This window comes from Strix uralensis, chromosome Z (genome assembly GCF_047716275.1).
Source record: "Strix uralensis isolate ZFMK-TIS-50842 chromosome Z, bStrUra1, whole genome shotgun sequence".
NCBI classification, from domain to species: Eukaryota; Metazoa; Chordata; class Aves; order Strigiformes; family Strigidae; genus Strix; species Strix uralensis.
In genome coordinates this window covers 8,657,484-8,678,154 of record NC_134012.1, presented here as the reverse complement: position 1 = coordinate 8,678,154, position 20,671 = coordinate 8,657,484, and the positions used below count along the sequence as shown (strand labels likewise).

Here is a 20,671-nt window from a genome sequence, read left to right as displayed (position 1 = left end):
CTGAACAGGCAGTCGGAATGTTTGTTCCTGTAAATATATGTCCAAAGCTGTATTTCACTTATGCTGTGCATCATAGTAAGCAGGTAATACCCTGCGTGTGTGTATATAAAGTGCATATATATGTAGATGATCCCCCCCCGCCACATACATCTGTATATAAAGACAGCTCCAAAGCTGGATTCGTGCTGCACCCCGCTCAAGCTGTATGGCCGACACTGAGCTGCCACGCTGTAACAGCGATGGTTTTTAGTGCAACCCAGCTGGCCTTCTACTCCAGTAACACCTGCCTGTGTACTGAAAGGCCGGAGGAAACGGATATGCAAAGCATCAGCATAGCCAGTGTGTTCAGAGATCTGATGCTGGGAACGCTCAGAGATTTCAGGATTGGGTGGTTGTACACAGGGGCCACGTTATGTTCCCTGGCACCAATCTTCCCCTGTCCCCTGCAAGGGGGTAACTGTGTGGACAGGTTTTCTGCTCCCGCTTGCGTTTGCTTCCCATCCCAATCAGCTGTTGGGGGTGGACACTGAGACAAGGGTTTGGCCTCAGTTTCAGGTCTTCCAGAAATGTACTAAATCTGTCATATAGAAGAGTGATAAATGATTGATGAATATAAACCCGTGTTCTTTGTTTTCAACTGTCTTGTTTCTGTCCTGCAAGAAAGAATTCCATTAACTACTCTTGCTACCCTTTAGAGAGAAATACAGGGAAACTTTTTCATGTAGTAAAATACATAATATAAATACTGGAATTCTTGTGATAAAGAAAATTAGCTCTGGCAGAGCAGAAATCTCATTTACTTTTAAGCAAGCTCATGAAGCTTCTGACATACCAGCTTGAAAATTGCACAGACTTTTACAGAGATTGCTTTGTAAAATGTGTCCAGTTTCCAGTCTGCTGGTGCAAATGCCTTTTGTCTCAAAGTTGGCAAAGATTTAAAAGGACAGGGGGAGAGAAATCTGGGATAGGGAGGCAAAAGTGCTGAATATGGTTTTTTGTCTATTTGTTTGACTGGAAAAAGTGCAGATCCTTTTGGATGGTAGAAACAAGCGTTTCCTTCACAAGTGTAGAAACAGCCTGAATTCTACAACTTCTAGCAGCCTAGAAAGATTAAAATTTGAATAACTAGTATTAAAATGAAAGGAATGGCTGAGGAAGATGGTCACTTCTTAGAGGAGAACAAGTGTGACTTGATTTGACTTGACTGTCACATGGCATAACACTGTTAAGTAAAAATCCACTGGAATGAGGCAGAGAGAGAAACTGCTTACACAGGCTAGCCGGGACCATTCCCCGGCTGCTCCTCTTGTAGCAGAGATCGTCCCTGCTGCTCAATGCGTCTTCCACAAGCGGGGTTTCCTGGTGACCCACTGTTAGAAACCAGGGTGTGGTGGCAGTATTGTAATATAAAACCACTTGGCAATATCTGTGAGAGCATCCCACTCTCATTAGAATTTGATTTGAATTCTAGATTAGATACTGAGAGGATGCAATGAAAGAAAACATAAGACCACTGTTTGGTTAAGCAGACTGCTTTTATTTCATTTTCCTATACAGGTGTATTCTAGCATTCTAATTATTACCATTTCTCAGTCATTTAATCCAACGTTGCTCTGATCATTTGCAGGGAGTAATGCAAGGCACGGTACCTTATCTTGGTACCTTTCTCACTGATCTCATCATGATTGACACAGCACTTCAGGACTATATCGAGGTAATTTGAGGCAATTTTTTGAATCCTAAATATCCTCCCTGCCTTCCCAGCACTGAGTGTGTCTGTTCCTGTATCTTCTACCGGGTTCTTCTGCAGTTCTTAAAAATGGAGGAATCTGTTTTCAAAAAAAAGGAAGCAATATGCAGTTTTATCAGCAACAAGAATCTTGTGTGAATTCGAGTGCTGTTATCTGAAGGGACAAGCTTAGCATTGTGTTTTGTCTTGTTTTCTTAGGTTAGAAAACGTGAAGAAAGTAGTCTTTCCATTATTCTGTTTTATTTTTCTGAAAACAACATATTAGGCATGAAGATTTATGTGAATAATTGGTAAAATACACAGAATCACCAATTCAGCACTTCAGACTGATCACTGAAGTGCTTCCGTATTGACTCAGGTGTGTCTGAGCCCTAAGGTGATTGAAGACTTGGTTTTTTTCATTTGTCTTTAGCTGAACAAGCAGGGGGAACCAATTTAGCATAGGAAGGGGAAAAGGACTGCCCGAGAGTCTGGTTGTTTAACAGAGACTGAGGATGGGGCCACTTTTCAAAGGTGTTTGAAACCATTAATAGAGAGACTGCAGCCTTCATTGTGCTGGTGTTGGTATTTATGATAAGAATGGGCAAATACAGGTCTCCCTGGGCTGGCAATGGTTGCTGGGGTCTTTAGTGGTGGTTTGTTTTGCAGAACTGCACTGAAGCAGGCCTGCGTAAGGTTGCTGTACATCCATTTTCTTTTTGGCAGTTTCTCTCCTGTCCATGCTTTGTGTTCACTTGGTGTTTCTGAGACTCGCTGGGAACACTGCTAAACTCACAGCACAGGCAAGAGCCAAGTTTGTTTCTTGCATGCAAAATCCCACTAGCATTCTTCAGACCTGATCTCAACACAGCTTTTATGAGCATTCTTGTATTGGGCTTTTTTTCTCGGGCAGATTGTCATATAGGCCGTGAGGACAGATGTCCCTTGGAGACTCAGATATATGAGTGCTGGGGTTTATACCAGATCTGGAAACAGGTATTTTTAGAAGGTCCTTGCTCAGGGCAGGTCTGCGCTTTACATTAGCCTTGCGACTTCATCCTGTTCATGTTTAAGTTCAACTAAGCATGTGTTCCTCTATTCTGATCCCTTCTCTTTCCTTCCAACAGGGTGGCCTGATCAATTTTGAGAAGAGACGAAGGGTAAGTTGAATGTTCTGTGATTTTTAGTTTACTGATACCCTCTTCTAGAGCGTTCTCTTGGTGAGGCCATTTGTCATTGCTCAGGCATATATAACAGCTGTGAATTTTAATGCAAGTTCATGAGGAAAGAACAGATCCCTGAAATGCTGTGGGCTTCTGCCAAACTGTGAACAAACTGCAGAACGAGAACCTACTTTTTAGATGTGTGCAATAGGGGAAGAGGAGCTGCAGGCCACTTACTTCCATGGGAATTACATCCGGGGCATGCACACTCCCTCCATTTGGTGTTCATGGGAATACGATACATGCGTGTGACCTGTGTGTTGAAACAGAGCTGGTGGCATGAGACCTTTGCTTTCCAGAAGATAGAGTTTGTAAATATCTTCCTTCTGCTGCAGTAAACTATTTCTACGTGAAAGGCTGCAGATGAGACAGAGAAATAAAAGCTATCAGTCTTCCCTTTCAGCCTGATCCTTGTTGGTCAGAGATAAGTAATGTTATGTAGGAGTAAAGGTTCTAGGGTTTCATCTGTCTGAATGAAGTCATGCCAAATCTCCCTTCTGGGATCTGAAAGCAGACTTGGAGTTGGCTGGGATGGAGCCATTTCCTTCCCTTAACTGCTCCCAGCTCTACAAACCACCTCTTGGACTTGCCTTACATGTACAACTGCAAGGCTCAGGATACTAATAATGGGATACCGGAGCTTCTGGTTGGTCATCAGTCCAGCTTCATACAAACCAGTGGCAAAGCTGCCCTCTGAACCATGCCGAGTACTCAGCTCCATTCCCGGCATCCTGATTCTATACCCTGCTCTAACACGAGGGGGTATTAAGAATTATTGTGGCAAAGCATGTGTGCAAGTGGAGTTAGAGAAGAGCTGCAATTCCAGTCACACGTATTACGGGTAGCATTTTATGTTCCTCTGGTGCAAGTGTGAGTGCACAACGTGAAAAGCTGGGGAGAATCAAACTCTCTGCTTTCATCGCAGGCCCCCCTAATTATTACCCTCACTTGCTGTCTGAGAACCACCTAAGCACAGAGCATGATTTTTCTCTCACAGCTGGTCTGGCCAGAGCAGGGGTCAGCAGGTAGGGTAATCTGAAGACTTTATGGCCCTTTGCTACCCTCGTTCCTAGAGGAACAACCAGCAGTGCTGCCCCCAGTTCGGTGGGTTTGCACTGGCATTGCACTTCAGTTAGTACTTGGGAAAAGTGCTGTGGTGAAGTATGATTCCTTGTGTTTGTCTTCTGATTTGTGCTTGTCTGAAAATGTTCACATTTCAATAAATATTTCGGATGCTGAGGGGGGAAAAAAAAAAAAAAAAGACTTCATTGATTGAAAAACTGGTTCCTGAAATAGTCACTCAAATGAAACTGAACTTCAGGTCAAATGAAGTTTGTCCTGGATCTGTTGTTGCATGTGTTTAGTATATGAATGAATGAATTTGACTTTATGTTGTTTTCTAATTAGAATTCCCATTTGATTCTTTTTTTTGTAGGAATTTGAAGTAATTTCCCAAATTATGCTCTTGCAGTCTACATGTGACAGCTACTGCCTGACACCAGACCCAAAATTCATCCAGTGGTTCAGGAGACAAGAGCATTTAACTGAGGAGGAGAGGTAGGTTCTCAGTCCAGCTGGCAAAGCAGGCTTTTCTTACCCCACACCCACCTGCAGGTGGGTTATGTCAGCCTTCAGCTGTCCTCTTACAGGAACTTACATGTACTGCTGTTCCAGGAGGGTGGAAATACCTCTGTCTTCTGCTAAACAGCTGTAGAAACCCTGTTGAACATTTAGCAGGGTTGTTTTGAGACTGGGTTTGGTTTGGTTTTTTTTTTTTTGAGATTGGAAATCAGGCTTCTGACTTTGAAATCTGATAGTCTGTTGTGTCTGGGCTGTCTGTATGCCCAGACACACGCTCAGAGGTCGATCCTAGGGGCTGTCAAGATGCAGGCAGTGAGCGTTCGGCTGGTGGATGCGGGCAGCAGGTAGCCAAGGCAACACAGAGCTCGCTGAGCGCTCACCAGATAGACGTCTCCCGGGTGTTTGGGGTGGGTTTTGCAGCCCTGCTGAGTTCTGTGCTACGGCACATGCTGCTAGACCAACCCAAGACAATTTATTTACAGCATTTTAATATTTCCACTAGGTATCTGAATACCACTCTGCTGCACTAAGAGTGTAAGCATAGACACATACTGCATTGTACTGAGTCATAGTAAAAAAAAGTCAGCTTATCCAAGATTCACATGCTAAGTATTTTCTTGACTATTTTTTTTAAATGAAATGATGAATGTCATCCAAAAAAGCACTGATTTTAAAAATTATTATAAAGAAGTGAAATATCTCCTTCATCAGGGTAAAATGTAGACAGAGCTATGTTCCTCTTTGTGGGGTTGCAACCTTCGGTGAAGTGGGAATAACTGAAGGTTTCTCAAATTTCTTGAATATTACTGCTTTGAGATACATAACTAATAGTATTGTCTGTAAAAATTAACCCAGTGCCCTCTGTTCTGCAGTTACAGCCTTTCACGTGAGATTGAAGCAGCTGCTGACACCAGCACCACACCGCCGAAATCTTGGAAAAGTGTGGTGAAGAGGTTGAGCCAGTGAATAGGATGGGACAAAGGCTATCTGCTGTGTTAATATGAACCTGAATAAATCAAACAAGCAGTGTTCGTTTTACCAGCTTGTGAAGAGTATGGTGGTGATTTGTGTTAAGAAAGTATAATGACTTTAATGTATTTTGCAATGTATATATGTTAAGAGAGATTTGTCGTGGGTTTATGGTTAAAAGGGTTTGGAGGTTTTTTTTCCTCCAGTGACTGTTGTTATGGAAGTGGAAAATTACTGGAGGGACCCCTGTCAGAAGCCCCCAGCAACACCGGACTGCGCAGGTGGAAAATGATTGGAGGGACCCCTGTCAGGAGCCCGAGCAACACCAGAAAGCCCGGGAAAGTTTGCGGGGCCCTGCTGCGCATGTGAAGCCCAGGATGGGGCTCTAGAAGGGAGTGACGCAGCACCACCTGGTGTCCGTCGGTGCGGAGCAGAAACCCCCCTGCCCCCCGGCGTACCGAGCCTTTTTGTTTTACTTGTTCTTACTGCAATAAATTTATAAAAGTTGTTTTCGGCTCTGCCTCTGCATTTATAACAATTTGGTGACTCCGACGTGATACTGCGAAACCCGTGGAGTATTGGATTTTTTCAGGGGAGGCGTCCCACCTTTTAGGTGGCCCCTGGACTCCAGTGCTCTCTCGGACCGGCAGTATCACGAACAAAAAGGCAATAAGAACAAGCAAAAGAAAAGTGAGATCCCAGGAGAAGCTCCCAGAGATTTCCCTGTAAAAGATCCAGGCGAAGACCTCGGACTGTGAGTGCTGCTTGGTGGGGGAGGGTATCGGCTTGAGTGTGCCTGAGTATGCCTGAGTGAGCGTGGTGTGACTGAGACGTGACAGTGTCACGAAGCGAGTGCGGAGCCCTTCTAGCCGCGGTTCCAGAGTTCCGCGAGGAGCCTGGCCGGCGAAGGGGCGAAGCGAGAGGAAAAGTTTGAAAGGACTCAGGCAGGTTTTGGACTCAGGAGGTACTCGGGATAGGTTAGATCCCAGGACAGGGTACTTGGGATAGGTTTTATCCCAGGGACTCAAGCAGAAATACAAGGACTTGAGCCTAGGCAAGTCTTGATTATGGGCCAGAAGGGGAGTAAGTCCCGCGGCTCGGGGAACCCACAGAGAGGTTCCGAGAAAGGGAGCGATTTACCCGATATTCCCCAGGACAGTCCCCTGGGTTCCATGTTAAGAAATTGGGCTAATTGGTCAGAAACAAAAGGAAAAAGTAAAGAAAAAATGATTCAATATTGTATGGTCGAATGGACCAAAGAACCTATTAAATCTAATTATTTATTTTGGCCAAAATTTGGAGCTTCTGACAATTGGGCTGCTCCCTTCTCTAAGACCTTCAGTATAATAACAAATGTACTGGATCACACAGTGAAAACACTGCTCTAAATGGTAGAAACTTTTTTTTTCTTTTTCAAGTTACACTTGGACTGTGTAGGTCTGTTATCTATATTATCCTATTATATACTTATTATTAATTACAAAATTACACAGCTTTGTGAGCTTCCTCTTAATGGAAGGGAGGAACATGGGGGGGGGGGGGGGGGGCGGGGAAGCACACACACACAAATAAGTGTATATAAAACCCCCCTATTATGAAGGAAACAGCTGGTGGGAAAACTTTATTAATAGATCAGCCTCACCTGCAGAACCACCTTCCTGATAGAGGAGGAATTTAGGATATGTCATGTGTTCCACCAAAGTAGCCTCAGCTGGGAAGCTACAAATGCAGCTGTGGCTGTAGCGTGTGGACTGATCACATTTTTCTGGTAGCAATTGGCTTAAGGGCAACAAACAAATTAGACCCAGGAGGTAATCAGAACATACTGAGGTTTTGTTTTTACTGCTCTAGGATTATGTTTGAAAGGAACAGGAATAAAAGAAAAGTATACTATCTTCATAATCAGCTATTCGAGACCCCCAGTTATTCTGTGGGTTAACTTTTGTAGGAGGTAATTTTATTGATTTTTTTTTTCCCCATCTCTGATCTCAGTTTGATAGCCTGAAAGCAGTTCAGTTTGTATCATCTTTAGAGTAGGTGTCTGCCGCTTGGAAAAATGTCAGGATTATGAGTTTCACTGAATTATTCCTTTGGCATTTTTCAATGCCTTACGATGTTTTTAGGTCTGGGGTATAGATGTTCCCTCTGAAAGGGCAGAAACATGCCTGGGAAAAGTGGCTTTGAGACATCGGAGGTAGCAGTCTGCCTTTCATTGCTTGGAAAGGCTGTTGGGAGGCTGGACTAGGAGAAGAAAAGGCCTTTAATTTCTGCTGCACAGCAGGGTTTCCCTGCATTGCCTGTGGAAAGGCTTTCCTAAAATACGGTTTAATTCCTGTGAAGTTGTTAACTGGATGCAGATTTTGTTGATCTGCTAGGGTTCTTGATGGTGGAGTTGAGTGATAAAGGGCTGACCCTGGGATGCCACACACAAAATTGCAGAGGAGGTAACACTGTGCCCCCCCAGGCAGTCTCTGCAGAGTCACCCGAGGCCACAGGCTGGAGAGGCTCTGCAAAGCTTCGTGGTTGCACGCAGCGGTGGGGAAACCGTCCTCAGTGTGATAAAGCCAAGAGAAATAGATGCAGAGCGTGATTTCTGGATACTTCCACAAAAAGTTGTAGATTTTACTTACGCAGCAGTGGTAAGCCTCGTTACAAGGAGAGTAATTTGAACAGAGGACGATGCAGCCGATGTTTCCATAGGCATCTGTAACTGCATCCAGATAACCACCCACCCCAAACAGCATAGGTTCGGCATGGTAGCCTCGGTCAGTACAGTTTGTAGCACGGCCTTTCTGGACTATGCTGCGTGAGAAACTCCTCAGTTCATAGAAGAGGAGGTGTTTGTTTCGGAGAGCTGCTGTTGATCTGTATGGGAAGCCAAAGACCCTGTCAAATTCTGCGTAAGGGACTCTCGCTTCTTCACCAGTCCGTATGTGGTAGGGACACTTATCGCAGATGTGGTTGTCTCTGACAGCAATAGGGCTTTACCACAGTCCCCTGATTTGTCAGATATTCCTGGAAAATTGTTTTCTCTCCTGGATTCATGTTCTGTTGAAGAATCTCCCTGTTTATGTGCTACGTAGCTGACAGTCCTGAATGAAAAATGGAAGTAATATCTTAAGTCAACCCTTCGATTTCTTTTGCACTTGAGCTGCAAAAATAGTAGGGGACAGTCTCTTCAAAAATGTACTGAAACTTGTAGCAGCATATAGAAACTTAGGGACACACAGAACAAAGCTCTCTTGCAGCCTAGGAACATTTTACTTTTCACAAACTAGCCTTTTTGCTAAAAACATAAGTAGAAAATATTTCTCTGGCTCTGCTCTCTTACCCTAGACAGGACAAACTGCATAATAAAACCAGCCATGATTTTCAGGAACTGATTAGCGGATGAGCCTTATGAAATCTGGCAAAGCAAACAAGAAAACACCACCAAAACCCAAAAGGTATAATTACCATCTCAGCAGATCCAGCTCAGTAAATATTCATCTGATTTCCTTCACGGGCCTTATAGGACTGGTTCAGAGTTTCCACTCCAGTGATATTGCAAGGTTTCTTTTCAAAATCATATGATGAAGAAGAAAGTTGCTATTGCCTCCCAGGTTTTGTCAGCTGAGCTGTGGCAGGATCTTTCCCAAGTGCCGTAACGTTGCTCCAGCTGTAATGCGATGGCAGGCAGGCTGCTTTAGGTGTTTACAGGTGCCAAGTGCTAGGAGACGAGAATACAAACAGGATTTTGTTCTGTATGGCCAGCCACCTGTGGTAGTTAGGCTTCTGTTCTTTGCCTGTCAATATTTGTTTGCTATGTTAAGTGATTAAGGTTCCTTCGCTTCTTCAGCGCTGTTTTGATACAAGGTTTTTACAGCCGAAAGATGGATGTTGTTCTACCGAATCTAGTACTGAATTTGTTTCCGGGTCTTTGTTATTTCTGTGTGTTGCCGTCTGTTGTGCCAGCGGGGCAGAAAGCTCCTGTTGTGCTTCTGCTCTCCTCCGCAGGCAACAAGGTTGTCCCTTCTTTAAGAAGTTTATGTGTCCCCCTCACTGCTGCAATTCAAGCAAGCAGCGGGCCATTTCATGAGTAAGCTAAATCACAGAATCACAGAATCACAGAATCATCAAGGTTGGAAAAGACCTTGAGGATCATCTAGTCCAACCAAATCGTGCCTGCTTTGCTTGGGCAGGGTTCCAGATGAGGGCAAACAGGTTGCCAAAATTAGTAAAGACAATTTGAAAAGCTTCAAATCTGGAGCAAGGTTCCCATTCCGTCCCTCCTGGTATTTTTGCAGAGGTGGAGCGGCCGCATGAGGGCAATGTTGCACACCAGAGGTGTTTCCCATTTTGTGCTGCCTGATCCGAGGCAACGGCTTGAACTCTGCTGCAGTGTGTTTAAAGGGATGCCAGCAGAGACGCTTACAATGTTAGATCTCCCTCTAAAAGCTGCCTTTTTTTGTTTGCTTGTTCGGTGGTTTGACCTGATCAAAACCCAGCAAATATTCAGCCTTCTCAATTGATAGCGTCACATCCTTGCAGGATGGGAGTCAAATCCCAAACTACCCAGTTGGAAGGATTAATTGGAAGAGCGTTCCCACAGCCCGAGCGCATTTCTGTGTGTGCCGCGCCAGCCTTTGGCTCCTCTGCCAGCGCCGTCCCCGGGAGCCGGCTGGGGCTCCCAGTGACAAGGGCAGCTCGCTCTGCCTCCAGCCTTGCCAGCCCTCTGCCAGCTCTGGCGAGCAGAGAGGGCTGGGGAGCAAGGAGCCCAGTGGGGCTGGGAAGAGAAATGGCAGAGGCTTCTCACTTGCCCTGTACGTCAGTCCCACAACCGATCATTTTGGGGGTGCAAAGAGGAAGGATGTTTACAAAAAGTGCAAGCCGAGCGAACTGGAAGAAAGCTGACCACTCATTATGTTCTCTGAATGGACCCATTTCTGGTTTATGAGAAAGCAGAAAGTTGGTTTTTCTTCCTTTTAGTGCATGATCTTTCCTAAAGTAGAAAAATGGTGCAGATGTGTTACACAGAATCTCTTAAACTGATGTGTGCGTGCACCTACACATGGATGCGTGTGGATTGAGCAGCTAATAGGCCCACTCATCATTCAGCTCTCTTGCAGAAAAAAGTTTGTTCCCAGGCACGATTTTATTTAGTAATACTGAACAACTTGGTAGCATTTGTCATCTTCAGAGTAGTTTATAAATCTGATCAAGTGGTTAAAATACAGAGTGGTCTAAATGGCTCTCTCGCTGGTATTTCTGCTGCATAGCATCACTTAGCTGCCCTGCAGGGAAATTGTTAAAGGGGCTTCTGACTTTCAGGGGGCCTCATTTGTCACAGTGATCCCGATGCATCTGCAGAGGTGGGAAATGCTGCAGATTTTAGCTGAAGTTAATAGTTTATATAAGTTGGAAATGTGGAATTCAGACGGTTCCAGGCTGGGAAGTAAAAAAAGAAGGTACTCAAAATGACTTCTCCCTTTTGCTAATTTTCCTCTTCATTTCAGTGTTTGCAATCCTGATTGGGAGGGAGGAAGAATTTTACCTGATCAGGTGCCTAGTTTGGTTCTGTAGTTTGTTATAAGGTGGCTCTCCTAATGCCTGTCTCCAGTACCTCCTATTGGCACTAACCAGTCATAAAGTGCTTTGAGATCTTCGAGACACACTGTGGACTGTGGTGTATAGCTCATTCTGTTTCATTTTCTTTATCCTTTAAACACAACACACCAATCAAAATAGTCAATGCCCTGGTATAAAAGCAAGGTATCCAAACTGTTCTTTTGCTTTGTCAGCTTGTCCCATGTTTCTGGGCAGAAAGCCTGCCCACATCTTCTCTAATATTAACCTTTTTCCACACACAGCACTTTGTGAGCTCATAGGCCGTTCCACATCTTCAGCAGAAATGCTTGGTTTTAAATATGCTGCATGAACCCAAGGGTAGGTCTTTTAACACTTGAAGTTGTTAGGAAAAATACCATCTTCATCTACCAATTTCACTGCATGAAAGCATCATCCTGATACAGAAGATCATGTCTAATGGATACGATGAGGGGCTCAAAGCACACGTGAATGGATCCAGGTCCCCCCCAGTTATATTTAAAATTATATCCCCATCCCTCCCAACTATCTTTGGAGGGGACGGGGATATAATTATAAGTTTAAGAACTTGTTTCACTTATTACTAATATGCAGCCATCTTTGGGGCAAAGGGCAGTAGCTGTTTAATAGTGCTCCACAACATGGTATAAATGTTCACAGGAGGAACTGGAGGGGAACGCTTTATCCAGTTAAAACCGCAGGGGAAACTTATGTGGTCAGTAGGTAATTACTCAGGTTGGAAGTTAGCCAGGATACAAGCCATATGTTCTGCTCCTAGGGAAAAAAATTGTAATGATCAGGGCTGTGAATTTTTTTAATCCAAATATTAGCTAAAAGCTGGTTATCTCTTCAGTCTAAAAAGCACACAGAAACTCTGATACATCCCAATGTGGCCAGTTTGGACCTGACACTGATTTTACTAATTTAAACTTGGGATACTGTGATTTATGAAGATGTCCTCATTAGGCAAAAGCTGTTTTTTCTGACGTGATTATATGGAAGTGTGATGATTTTTTTATTCCCCGAACTAAAACATGATCTACTTGCACAGTCTAGTACAAGTGTAGTTCTGTTTACGTGAGGGGATCTGGTGCTTCTCCCCAAAGCGCTGCACTCAGTACAAGAATGGTTCCCCTTATTCATATCAATGTTGCATTTGTGTGTGAAGCTTTATGGTCCTGCTTCTTGCAGCTTTGCCTTTGAATGGAGTCAAACTGTATAGGTGAAAACAAGATAGATTTTTTCCCTGTATATATATACTTCCGTGTGTTTGCTTTTAATGAACCTATTTCTTTACATTACACAGTTTATTATATTTGGGTGTTTGGGGGTTTTCATTTTCTGTTGCTGCTTATGTACAAAATAACAGGCTAATTCTTTCCAGATATTGCTCTGCTGACTCCTGACAGCATGTTTACAATGCCCTGCAAGATGATATAGAGGAATCCCTCTGTCCTATACAACAGTTGTGTATGTGTCTGATTGCTGAGGGTGTGGTGAAAAGGCAGTCAACGTGGTGTAAACACATTACCCCTCTCACAGGGCAAACAGGAGGGCTGGGTCTCATGGCAGTGTTGGGTGAGCTGGGAGAGATGGGCTGCTGATTTCCTAGTCCAGTCACCACAGTCTCAAAGGACATGGTTTTTTGGCAGTGTACCTCAAGGACGTGCAATTACTTTCTTGAAACACTAGCCAAGGGGAGGAGCTGTGTGCTTTTTCCTTTCTAAGTAGCACCCAAGTGTTCTCCTGGTTATACCCCACTCTGCTTTCAAGATTCGTGGTTGGCAGAAGCTGTGCAGAAGAGGAGGCTCTGATCTTTGCTGCCTACCTCACTGTGTCTGGCTGATACATTAGCAAAGTGGATAAAAACTCGCAGGGTGGAGGACCCTGGCCTTAGCAGACATGAACTCAGGTCCCAACTTGCCATTTGGGCTTAGACCTCCCTCTGACACTGCGCTGCACAACGTACATGGCATGGTAGCCTGAAAAAGAAAATTTTAAATGAACATTCCTTCAACTGTTAGCTCCTGATTGCTGTTCGGGTAGTGCTATGAAGGTCTTACGGGGAGAGGAGTGCCAGAGAACCTACTGGCTAGAGCAAAGAACCGCAAGTCAGTATTTCTAGGATTTATTCCTGGCTCTTGCACAGAGACAGTCCCTCCCAGTATTTTAGCTGCCAGTGGTTCAGTTCCTGTCTGTAATATTCATCCTCATAACATTCCACCCTTGCCTCTCAGAGACTTCCAGAAACATGTTTAGTAGTACCCATTTTCTTAATCTAGAGGTGTCCTGGTCGAGGAAGTCTTATCACTGCACTTCCATATGCAGTGTAGAGAGGGAGAAGTAGATGTGATGTCTAGGTTACTGGTTTAGGCCACTGCAATAGTGGTACTTACTCTAGTGCCACAGAAAGCAGAAATTTAAGCGAGCTAGGAGGGGGGCTTGGGTGTATGTAACCGTGCCATTGGTTAGATGCACCGCACCTAATCAACATGACTGAGCATCTTCCTCACCTGTGTAATGATTTTAGTCAATTGTTGTGATTCACAAGAAAGAGAGAAACATAATGCACATTAATAGTAAATGTATTGTTATCTGCATTTCAAAACTGCCTTTCTGTTGTTTTCAAACAAGTATGAAATTTGTTCTTCAGGAATCTGTTCCGGAGATTTTGGAGAAGACACAATAGAGTTGCACCTGAGCCACAAATTACCGAAACTGAGACACCGGTGGAGCCTGCAGAAGGAGCAGAGAGCAGGCAGGAGGCAAGTCACTGGTGTACAGACTGTTATATCTGACTATGGGATATTTTAGAGATGATGTAAAAACAATCAAACAGAAAAACAACTCAAAAAACCCAAACCCCGGCCTCCCCAAAGCTGGGTTTTATTGCACTGCACTTGAAAGATACCCGTTCTAATTTAGGGATTTCTGTGTTCAAGGCTGTGGTAGTTAGTAAAGCCCTGAAATTGTACTTGTTCAAGTGGTGTGTATAATGAAAAAACATTACATGGTTACAGAGGGACTAGTATATATATATTTCTCAAGTTAATTGTTACATATTTGTTTGCAGTTCTCTTGTTCTTTGCTCCTCCCTGCAAATCTGAACAGAGCTCAAGAGCAAGCTCTGGAGTAGGAGTCTGATTTAATGGTGCCTACTTGGCTCTGTACAGAGCTGTAAGAGGGTAATAAAATCCTTGTAGGATTTGGTGAAATCAGATAGAATGAATGGAGCATTAAACAAAACAAGTAACCCACAGATAAGCCGAATTCTTGCTTCTCTTCAGGTATTTGCCTTTTAACTGAATGAAGAGAAGAAAAAAGATGACAACTACGTCTTACTGTTACTTGAGCACTGGGGAAAAGTTAGGGTCCCAAGCCAACTGGAAAATGAGATTCTTTCCCATGTCTTTGCTCTCAGCTGAATTGAAGCCTATGTTCTGTTTTCTGTTACACTAGTGGGAATCCTTTGTTGGCTTAGACTAACAGCATTGCGATCTGAGACCAGAGACTTGCAGAGAGAGCCCACCTTCCATGAGCGCTTGAAAGAATTTGTCTTAGATCTGACTGAGAAATCTGACCATGGTGTTCAACAGTCTTCAGCATCCAAAAGACCTCTCTTACATGACTGGCTTCTTAAAATGGGGTCTAGGAATTTCTGAGTATTTTGAAATGTGTCCTGCAATAAAGGGGGACACAGTTTTCAAGTTTAATATGGGTCATTTCGAATAAAAAATCGAATAGGATCAACTATGATAGTAATACAAGGATTTGTGATTAATTTATCCCGGTTATTTTAATCATCTCTTAGAGGTTAAGAGTGTTGAGTTTGTGCACAACATTCAGAAATGCCAAACTTTGTTTTGGGGTTCGCAGTTCCCAAGATTGCTTTGTGCAGATTTTCCTCATGTTTTAAGTCTAAGCCATGGAGTTACTTTTGGACATTTTAATTGTGACCTCTAACGTACATAATGCCACTGAAAACATGTGATTACTAGGATTTGTTGTAGGAACAGCATTTAAACTGAAACTTTAAAGCCAGAGTCCTCTGGGGAGTGCTTGGATTAAAGGATACCAGAGTGATATAGTCTTCTAGGGAAGGAAATATTTCTTTTTTAAGAGGAAAAATGAAAAAGACTCTAGAGTGAAAGTGAAGGAGATGAAAATCCTCATAGTCAACAGAGATTTCTGCTGTTTAAGCACACAGCGACAGGGCCATAAAAGGCATATGTGCAGTATATCTGTAACCAAAGCAAACTGAAACAGAGCAGAAGGGAAAAAGAAAGTTATGTTTGTAAATGGGAAGTTCTGAGAGCTCATTTAATCAAATAGTTACATTTCTTGTTCTGGAGACTGAAGCTTGCTAGAAAAGAACATGACCTATGGCAAGTAATTTGGGAATGAGGGGGAGGATTGAGTACCAACTAGCCAACAATATAAATAACAAATTTGTAAATGTGTTGAAAGTTAAGAAGCTTCTTATGGACGGTCAGGCTGTTCATGGAGATGAGAGAGCAATTAGGGAAAATGAGAATTTTGCTAAATCAACCCAATATCTGTTTGTGCAAAAAAGAAGATCTGAAATACAGAGAAGGCAATCTTTTGAGTGACACTTGTATATGAGAGGCATTTGATTCACAAATCAGGAAAGGGGTTTTCTTTTCCTTAATTCAGCTGATGCAAACAAAATGACCTCTTTGTATCACAGTGTCCATAGGAATTTTTTTTCTTGTGTTTGTTGGACTTATTTTGTGATGCTGTCTAGGAGCTGTGGCAGAAAACTCTGTGGTTACAACAGTGATGATACTAAATGGAAGTGGGTGTGTATGTGTGTGTAAAAGATGGGAAAATCAGTCCTTTCCTTGAAAAAGGAAGAAATTGGTGATCTCCATCTCCCTGTCTTCTCCTTTACATCAACACTTGCTTATTCCTCTGTGAAGCAGTAATAAGATAAAGAAGCATGGTCCCATTGTTTACAAACTAAACTTGAAGATAAGTCAGTTTTTCAACTTAAACAATGATCTTGTATTTCTGTACAGATGTCTTCTACAAAGTTGTTTAGAAACGTATACCCCTTAAGAAAGCAAGAATCTACTTCAAGTAAGAAGTCAGCTAAAAAGAAAGATGGAACACTACAAAAAACTGGAGATTTTTTCCAAAGTTCTCCTGTTATTATTCGCTCTGAAGGTTTGTACAGAATAAATAAGGCTTATTCCATGTTATCTGGGTATTGCTCCAGCTCTCTGTGGTCTGTCTGATACGGGGGGGGGTTGTGGGATATGGGGGTGTGATTTGAGGGTCGATGGGGGGTTTAATGTGATTTGCTGGAACATGGGGGTGTTTGGGGGGGAAATGTGGGGGTCATTTGGGGGGATCAGGGGGGTTTTGGGGGGATATGGGGGATATAAGGGTATTTTGGAAGGATATGGGGGTTTGGGTGTGATATGGGGAGGTTTTGAGGTGATTTGTGGGGATTTGGGGAGATATGGGGGTTTGGGGGGGATTTGGGGGGATATGGGCGTATAAGGGGAAGTTTTGGGGTGATTTGGGGGAATATGATGGGTTTGGGGTGATTTGGTGGGATATGAGTGTTTGGGGGATATGGAGGATATAAGGGGTATTTTGGAAGGCTATGGGGCTTTTGGGGTGATATGGGGAGGTTTTGAGGTGACTTGTGGGGATTTGGGGAGATATGTAAGGGTTTGGGAGGGTTTGGGGGCATATGGAGTGTTTGGGGGGATATAGGGAGGTTTTGGGAGTGATTTAGGGGATATGGGGGGTTTAGGGGTGATTTGGGGGATATAGAGGAGGTTTGGGGGGTATAGTTGTTTTGGGGGTGATGTGGGGGGTTTGAGGGTATATGGGGGTGTTTTGGGATGATTTGGGAGGTTATGGACTGTTTGGGGGTGATTTGGGGGGTTATGGGCTGTTTTGGGGTGATTTGGTGGGATATGGGAGGTTTTGGGGTAATATGGGGATATGGGGGGCTATAGGGAAGTTTTGGGGTGATTTGAGGGGATATGGGGGGGTTGTGGTCATATGGGGGTTGTCTGGGGTGATTTGGGGGTGCTAAGGTCTGTGGGGAGCACTGTGGGGGCGCGGTTTGGGGGCAGCTGTAGTGCACTTTGGGGTCACAGCCCCCGCCTTTCCGCCCCCTCTTCTCCCGCAGCCGCCCTGACGCACTTTGGGCAGCGTCTATGCGTGGTGGTGTACCCCTCCCCCCCCGGCCCCCAAAGTGACACTCCCCCCCCACCAGCGACCCCCCCATCTCCGCCGGTCACCCCCGCCAGCCCCTCACTTCCCTGCCCCTCCCTGAGCCCGTGGGTTGCTCTCCCCCCACCCCACAAGTGCCTTAAACCTGCCGGGGGCGGGGGGGGGAGGAGCGGGGAGGGGCGTGGCTTGTGGAAGTCCCACCCCCATTTCATTTTTGGTGTATTTTGGGGGGTTTTCTGTCGGGGGGGGTGGGTGTGTGTCCTAAGGGAATAAAGGACCTTGCAGTGAAGGTGTGGGGTGGAGTTGGTGTCAATGGGGAGGGAGGGGGGGTTGTAGGTCCTACAGAAATATTTGGGGGGGGCTGTGAGCCTTTAGGGGATCGAGGAGTGGGGCCGGGGGGGCTGTGAGCCTCCAGCTGCCTTGTCAGCAAACCAGGCTGCCTCGGCGTGCCCCAGCACGGCTGTCTTCTCCAGCTGAAGCTTTGTTTTGGCTCTTTACAGCATTTTTTATTTGTTTATTTACTTGTTTATTGATTTAAAAAATCAAAGACAAGCTGAGGTCTTGCTCAGTACCATGCCTGCGGGACATCTAAAAGGCATTTGTACCCCCTGGGGCTGGCGGGGAGACCCAGCGCTACGGCTGCCCCCTTCACCCACCAGAAATCCCTGGCCGGCTCCTTACTTTGGGAGCGTTTAGTATTTCCCTGTGCAGAGGAAAATTCTGTTGGGGGAAACCCCCTGGCAAAGCTGCGCCTGGTGCTGCTGCAGGACTCCAACCCAGGAGCGGGTGCAGCATTTGAGGGGAGTGTTTCTACCGCCCAGAGGGGACGTCTGGTTTGTACCTTTGCCATGAGTTCGGGGGCTCTGAGGAAACTGCCCGACAATCCGTATGCAGGGATGAGGGCCCCGGGGGACAGCGAGCTGCCGGGGACGGTGGCCCCATAAGGACCTTCAGCACTTCCTGGCCACTGTGCCCTGCCTACGTCTCGCCCTTGCCCTGAGCTCACGGCGCTGCTCCTGGGAGAAACCCCAAACTCCCCAGGACGTGGTGCTGGGCAGCCTGCTCGAGCTAATCCTGCTTGAGCCCAGCTTGGACCAGACGACCTGGACGGGCTCCGTCCAACCTCCACCCTCCCACGTGACTCTGGGCTTGGGTTTCCCTCCTACAGCACCTCGACTCAGCCCTGACACCCACTGGCAAGGGTGCTGGGACAAGGGACCAGCCCAAACTCCTCCCCCAGGATCCATCACAGAACAACAGCCCCCACTCCAGAATGTCTTGTGGCAGACTCGGTCACAAGAGAGAAAACACCTTTTTATTGCAAACAGCAATGCTGGGGGCCCCAAAGTCAGTGGATCAGGCGGTGACAATGAATCGGCACCTGCAAGGACAGAGTCAGAAAGCTCTGGTGAGTCCCTGGCGGCAGGAAGAGGCAGGGTTGTGCTGCCCTCTCTGGGGAACACTGTGTGTGAGGAATTGCTGACGGCCCAGAGCAGAGAGCTGTTGCTGGCGCTGGCTACGGGGTGGCTCTGGCGCCTCGTCCCTCCAGGCAATGCCCTTCGAGCCCCGAGCGCACAGAGACACGCAGTGCCCCTGTGCCACGCCGCAGGGCTCGGCCGGGAGCCCCTGGGCCCTGCCAGGGAGTTATTTCCAGACCCCACGCAGCACCGTCCCTCGCTGTCCCTTGCCAGCGCGTTGGGCTGACGCAGAGGAGTGTGGAGAGGTGTGAAAGATGGGCAGAGAGCCTGGCACGCACCTGGGCTGCCTGACCTGCTGCGCCTTCCTGCGTCTTTTCACTGGTCCGTCGCCAGAAGCACCTTCTCTCTTCCTCCTCTTCTTTTCCACGCAGCTTTCGCTCTCTTCTCCCCAGGTCTCTCTTCTCTTCCGGCTCCTCTTCTTCTCCTCGTCCTGGGCAGAGCCTGCAAATCTTTCCATCCCACAGTGGGATTAGATAGGGAAAGCCACGACCCACTGGAGTCAGTTCTGATTTTAACCAAAGCGAGCTCATTTTACCTTCTTTCCTCTGGAAACCTGGCCAGTTGTTCTGGGCGCCCCAGGGAGTCTGCCATGCTCTCGGGGGTGGCTGGAGGCAAAGCTGGCGGTGCCTAAACCAGAAATGTCACAGTTGGCATGTGGCAAGGGGTGACCTGGAGTGGTAAGCGACTCTTTGCTAAATTGGTACCTGAGATCTCCAGAGGAGATGCCTTGGGCTGGTTTGCATTAGCCACAGTTCACACAGTCCCCCTGCTGACCCCCAAATAGACCTGAGGAAGCTCTGATGAAGTAGGGCCTGAGCAAAACCCCCCTGAAGTTGACAGCTGCTCCCCTCTGCCTCTTTGTGGGCATTTTGTGGGCCTTTGGTTTGATTAAGCACCTGCCGAGTGCATTTGAGACACAACCTTGCTGATTTCCCTTGCTATGTATCATCCCAAGGGGTGGAGGAATAACCCAAACCCACACCAGCTCTACTGCCAGGCAGAGGCACAGCAGCGACTCCCCTCCTACCCCACACACGCTGCCACCGTGTTTGGGGAGCTGACGTACCTCTCCCACTCCAGACTCCACCGCCGTATCTCCCCCAGCTTCCGTGAGGACACCGAGCAGAGAGGGGGGTGCATGCGGCAAAGCTTCTGCCCGGTGCTCAGTGTCCACTTTGCCTGCAGGGACACTTTTCTCTTCCAAACTCAGGTCTAGAAAGCAAAAGCATGTGCAACATGGTGACTTCTTGGAAGCAAACAGAGCTAAAGCAACCCCCACCCAAAGCCCTACACTTCTGTGGTCAGCCCTCCGATGCCCTGTCTGCAGACTTCAGCTCATCCTGCAGAGGAAAACATTCATGTTTGGAGAGCAGTGGCCAAAGAGAGGCCACAGGACAAGCGAGGCTGAGAGGACAACACTCGATGCCCAGCCCTGTCAGAAGCAACACGGAGGTTTCTGGTGTCCCAAGCCCCAGCCGGTGCCAACCCTCAGTCCCCCCCTCTCACCTCTGAATTTCTCCAGGGGGGCTGGCAGCTCCTTGTCTGCTGGGCTGGAAAGGCTGCCCGCTTCCTCCTCAAAGAGCTCCCTGCAGTTCTCCACCAGAAACTCCACCAGCACATTCACCTGCACACATCAAACGGTGGGTCTCAATCCCCCTGCCTGACAAGGGACCAAGCAGCCTTTCCCACCCCTGCCCCCTGCTCCTGCCCAGAGCCTGTGGCTGTGGGGCTGCTCCTCCAGGCAGCCACCCCGACAGCATTTGCTGGTGGGAGGAGGCCTGCAGAGCCCTCTGCGCAGCCAAGCGCTGGTGGGCCGGGAAGGCTGCCCCGGCGGGTGGGATGTGTACCTTGTGGGTGACCTCCAGCATGGCCTCCAGCGGGAGCAGGTCCGC

At 46.4% G+C, this 20,671-nt stretch overlaps 1 protein-coding gene and 1 pseudogene across 1 annotated transcript in view; one reads left to right on the top strand and one right to left on the bottom strand.

Moving 5' to 3' along the window:
• Positions 1 to 5,569, top strand: part of LOC141937916 (ral guanine nucleotide dissociation stimulator-like 1) — a 54,435-nt gene extending 48,866 nt beyond the window's left edge. Inside the window, exons 14-16 of the mRNA XM_074856230.1 lie at positions 2,857 to 2,889; positions 4,388 to 4,509; positions 5,406 to 5,569. Of these exons, the coding sequence (XP_074712331.1) occupies positions 2,857 to 2,889; positions 4,388 to 4,509; positions 5,406 to 5,499 (249 nt within the window). The 3' untranslated portion in view covers positions 5,500 to 5,569. The remainder of the gene's footprint in view (positions 1 to 2,856; positions 2,890 to 4,387; positions 4,510 to 5,405) is intronic.
• Positions 5,570 to 5,751: 182 nt separating this feature from the next.
• On the bottom strand, positions 5,752 to 8,547 carry LOC141937915 (putative C->U-editing enzyme APOBEC-4; annotated as a pseudogene).
• Between the last annotated feature and the right edge of the window lie 12,124 nt (positions 8,548 to 20,671).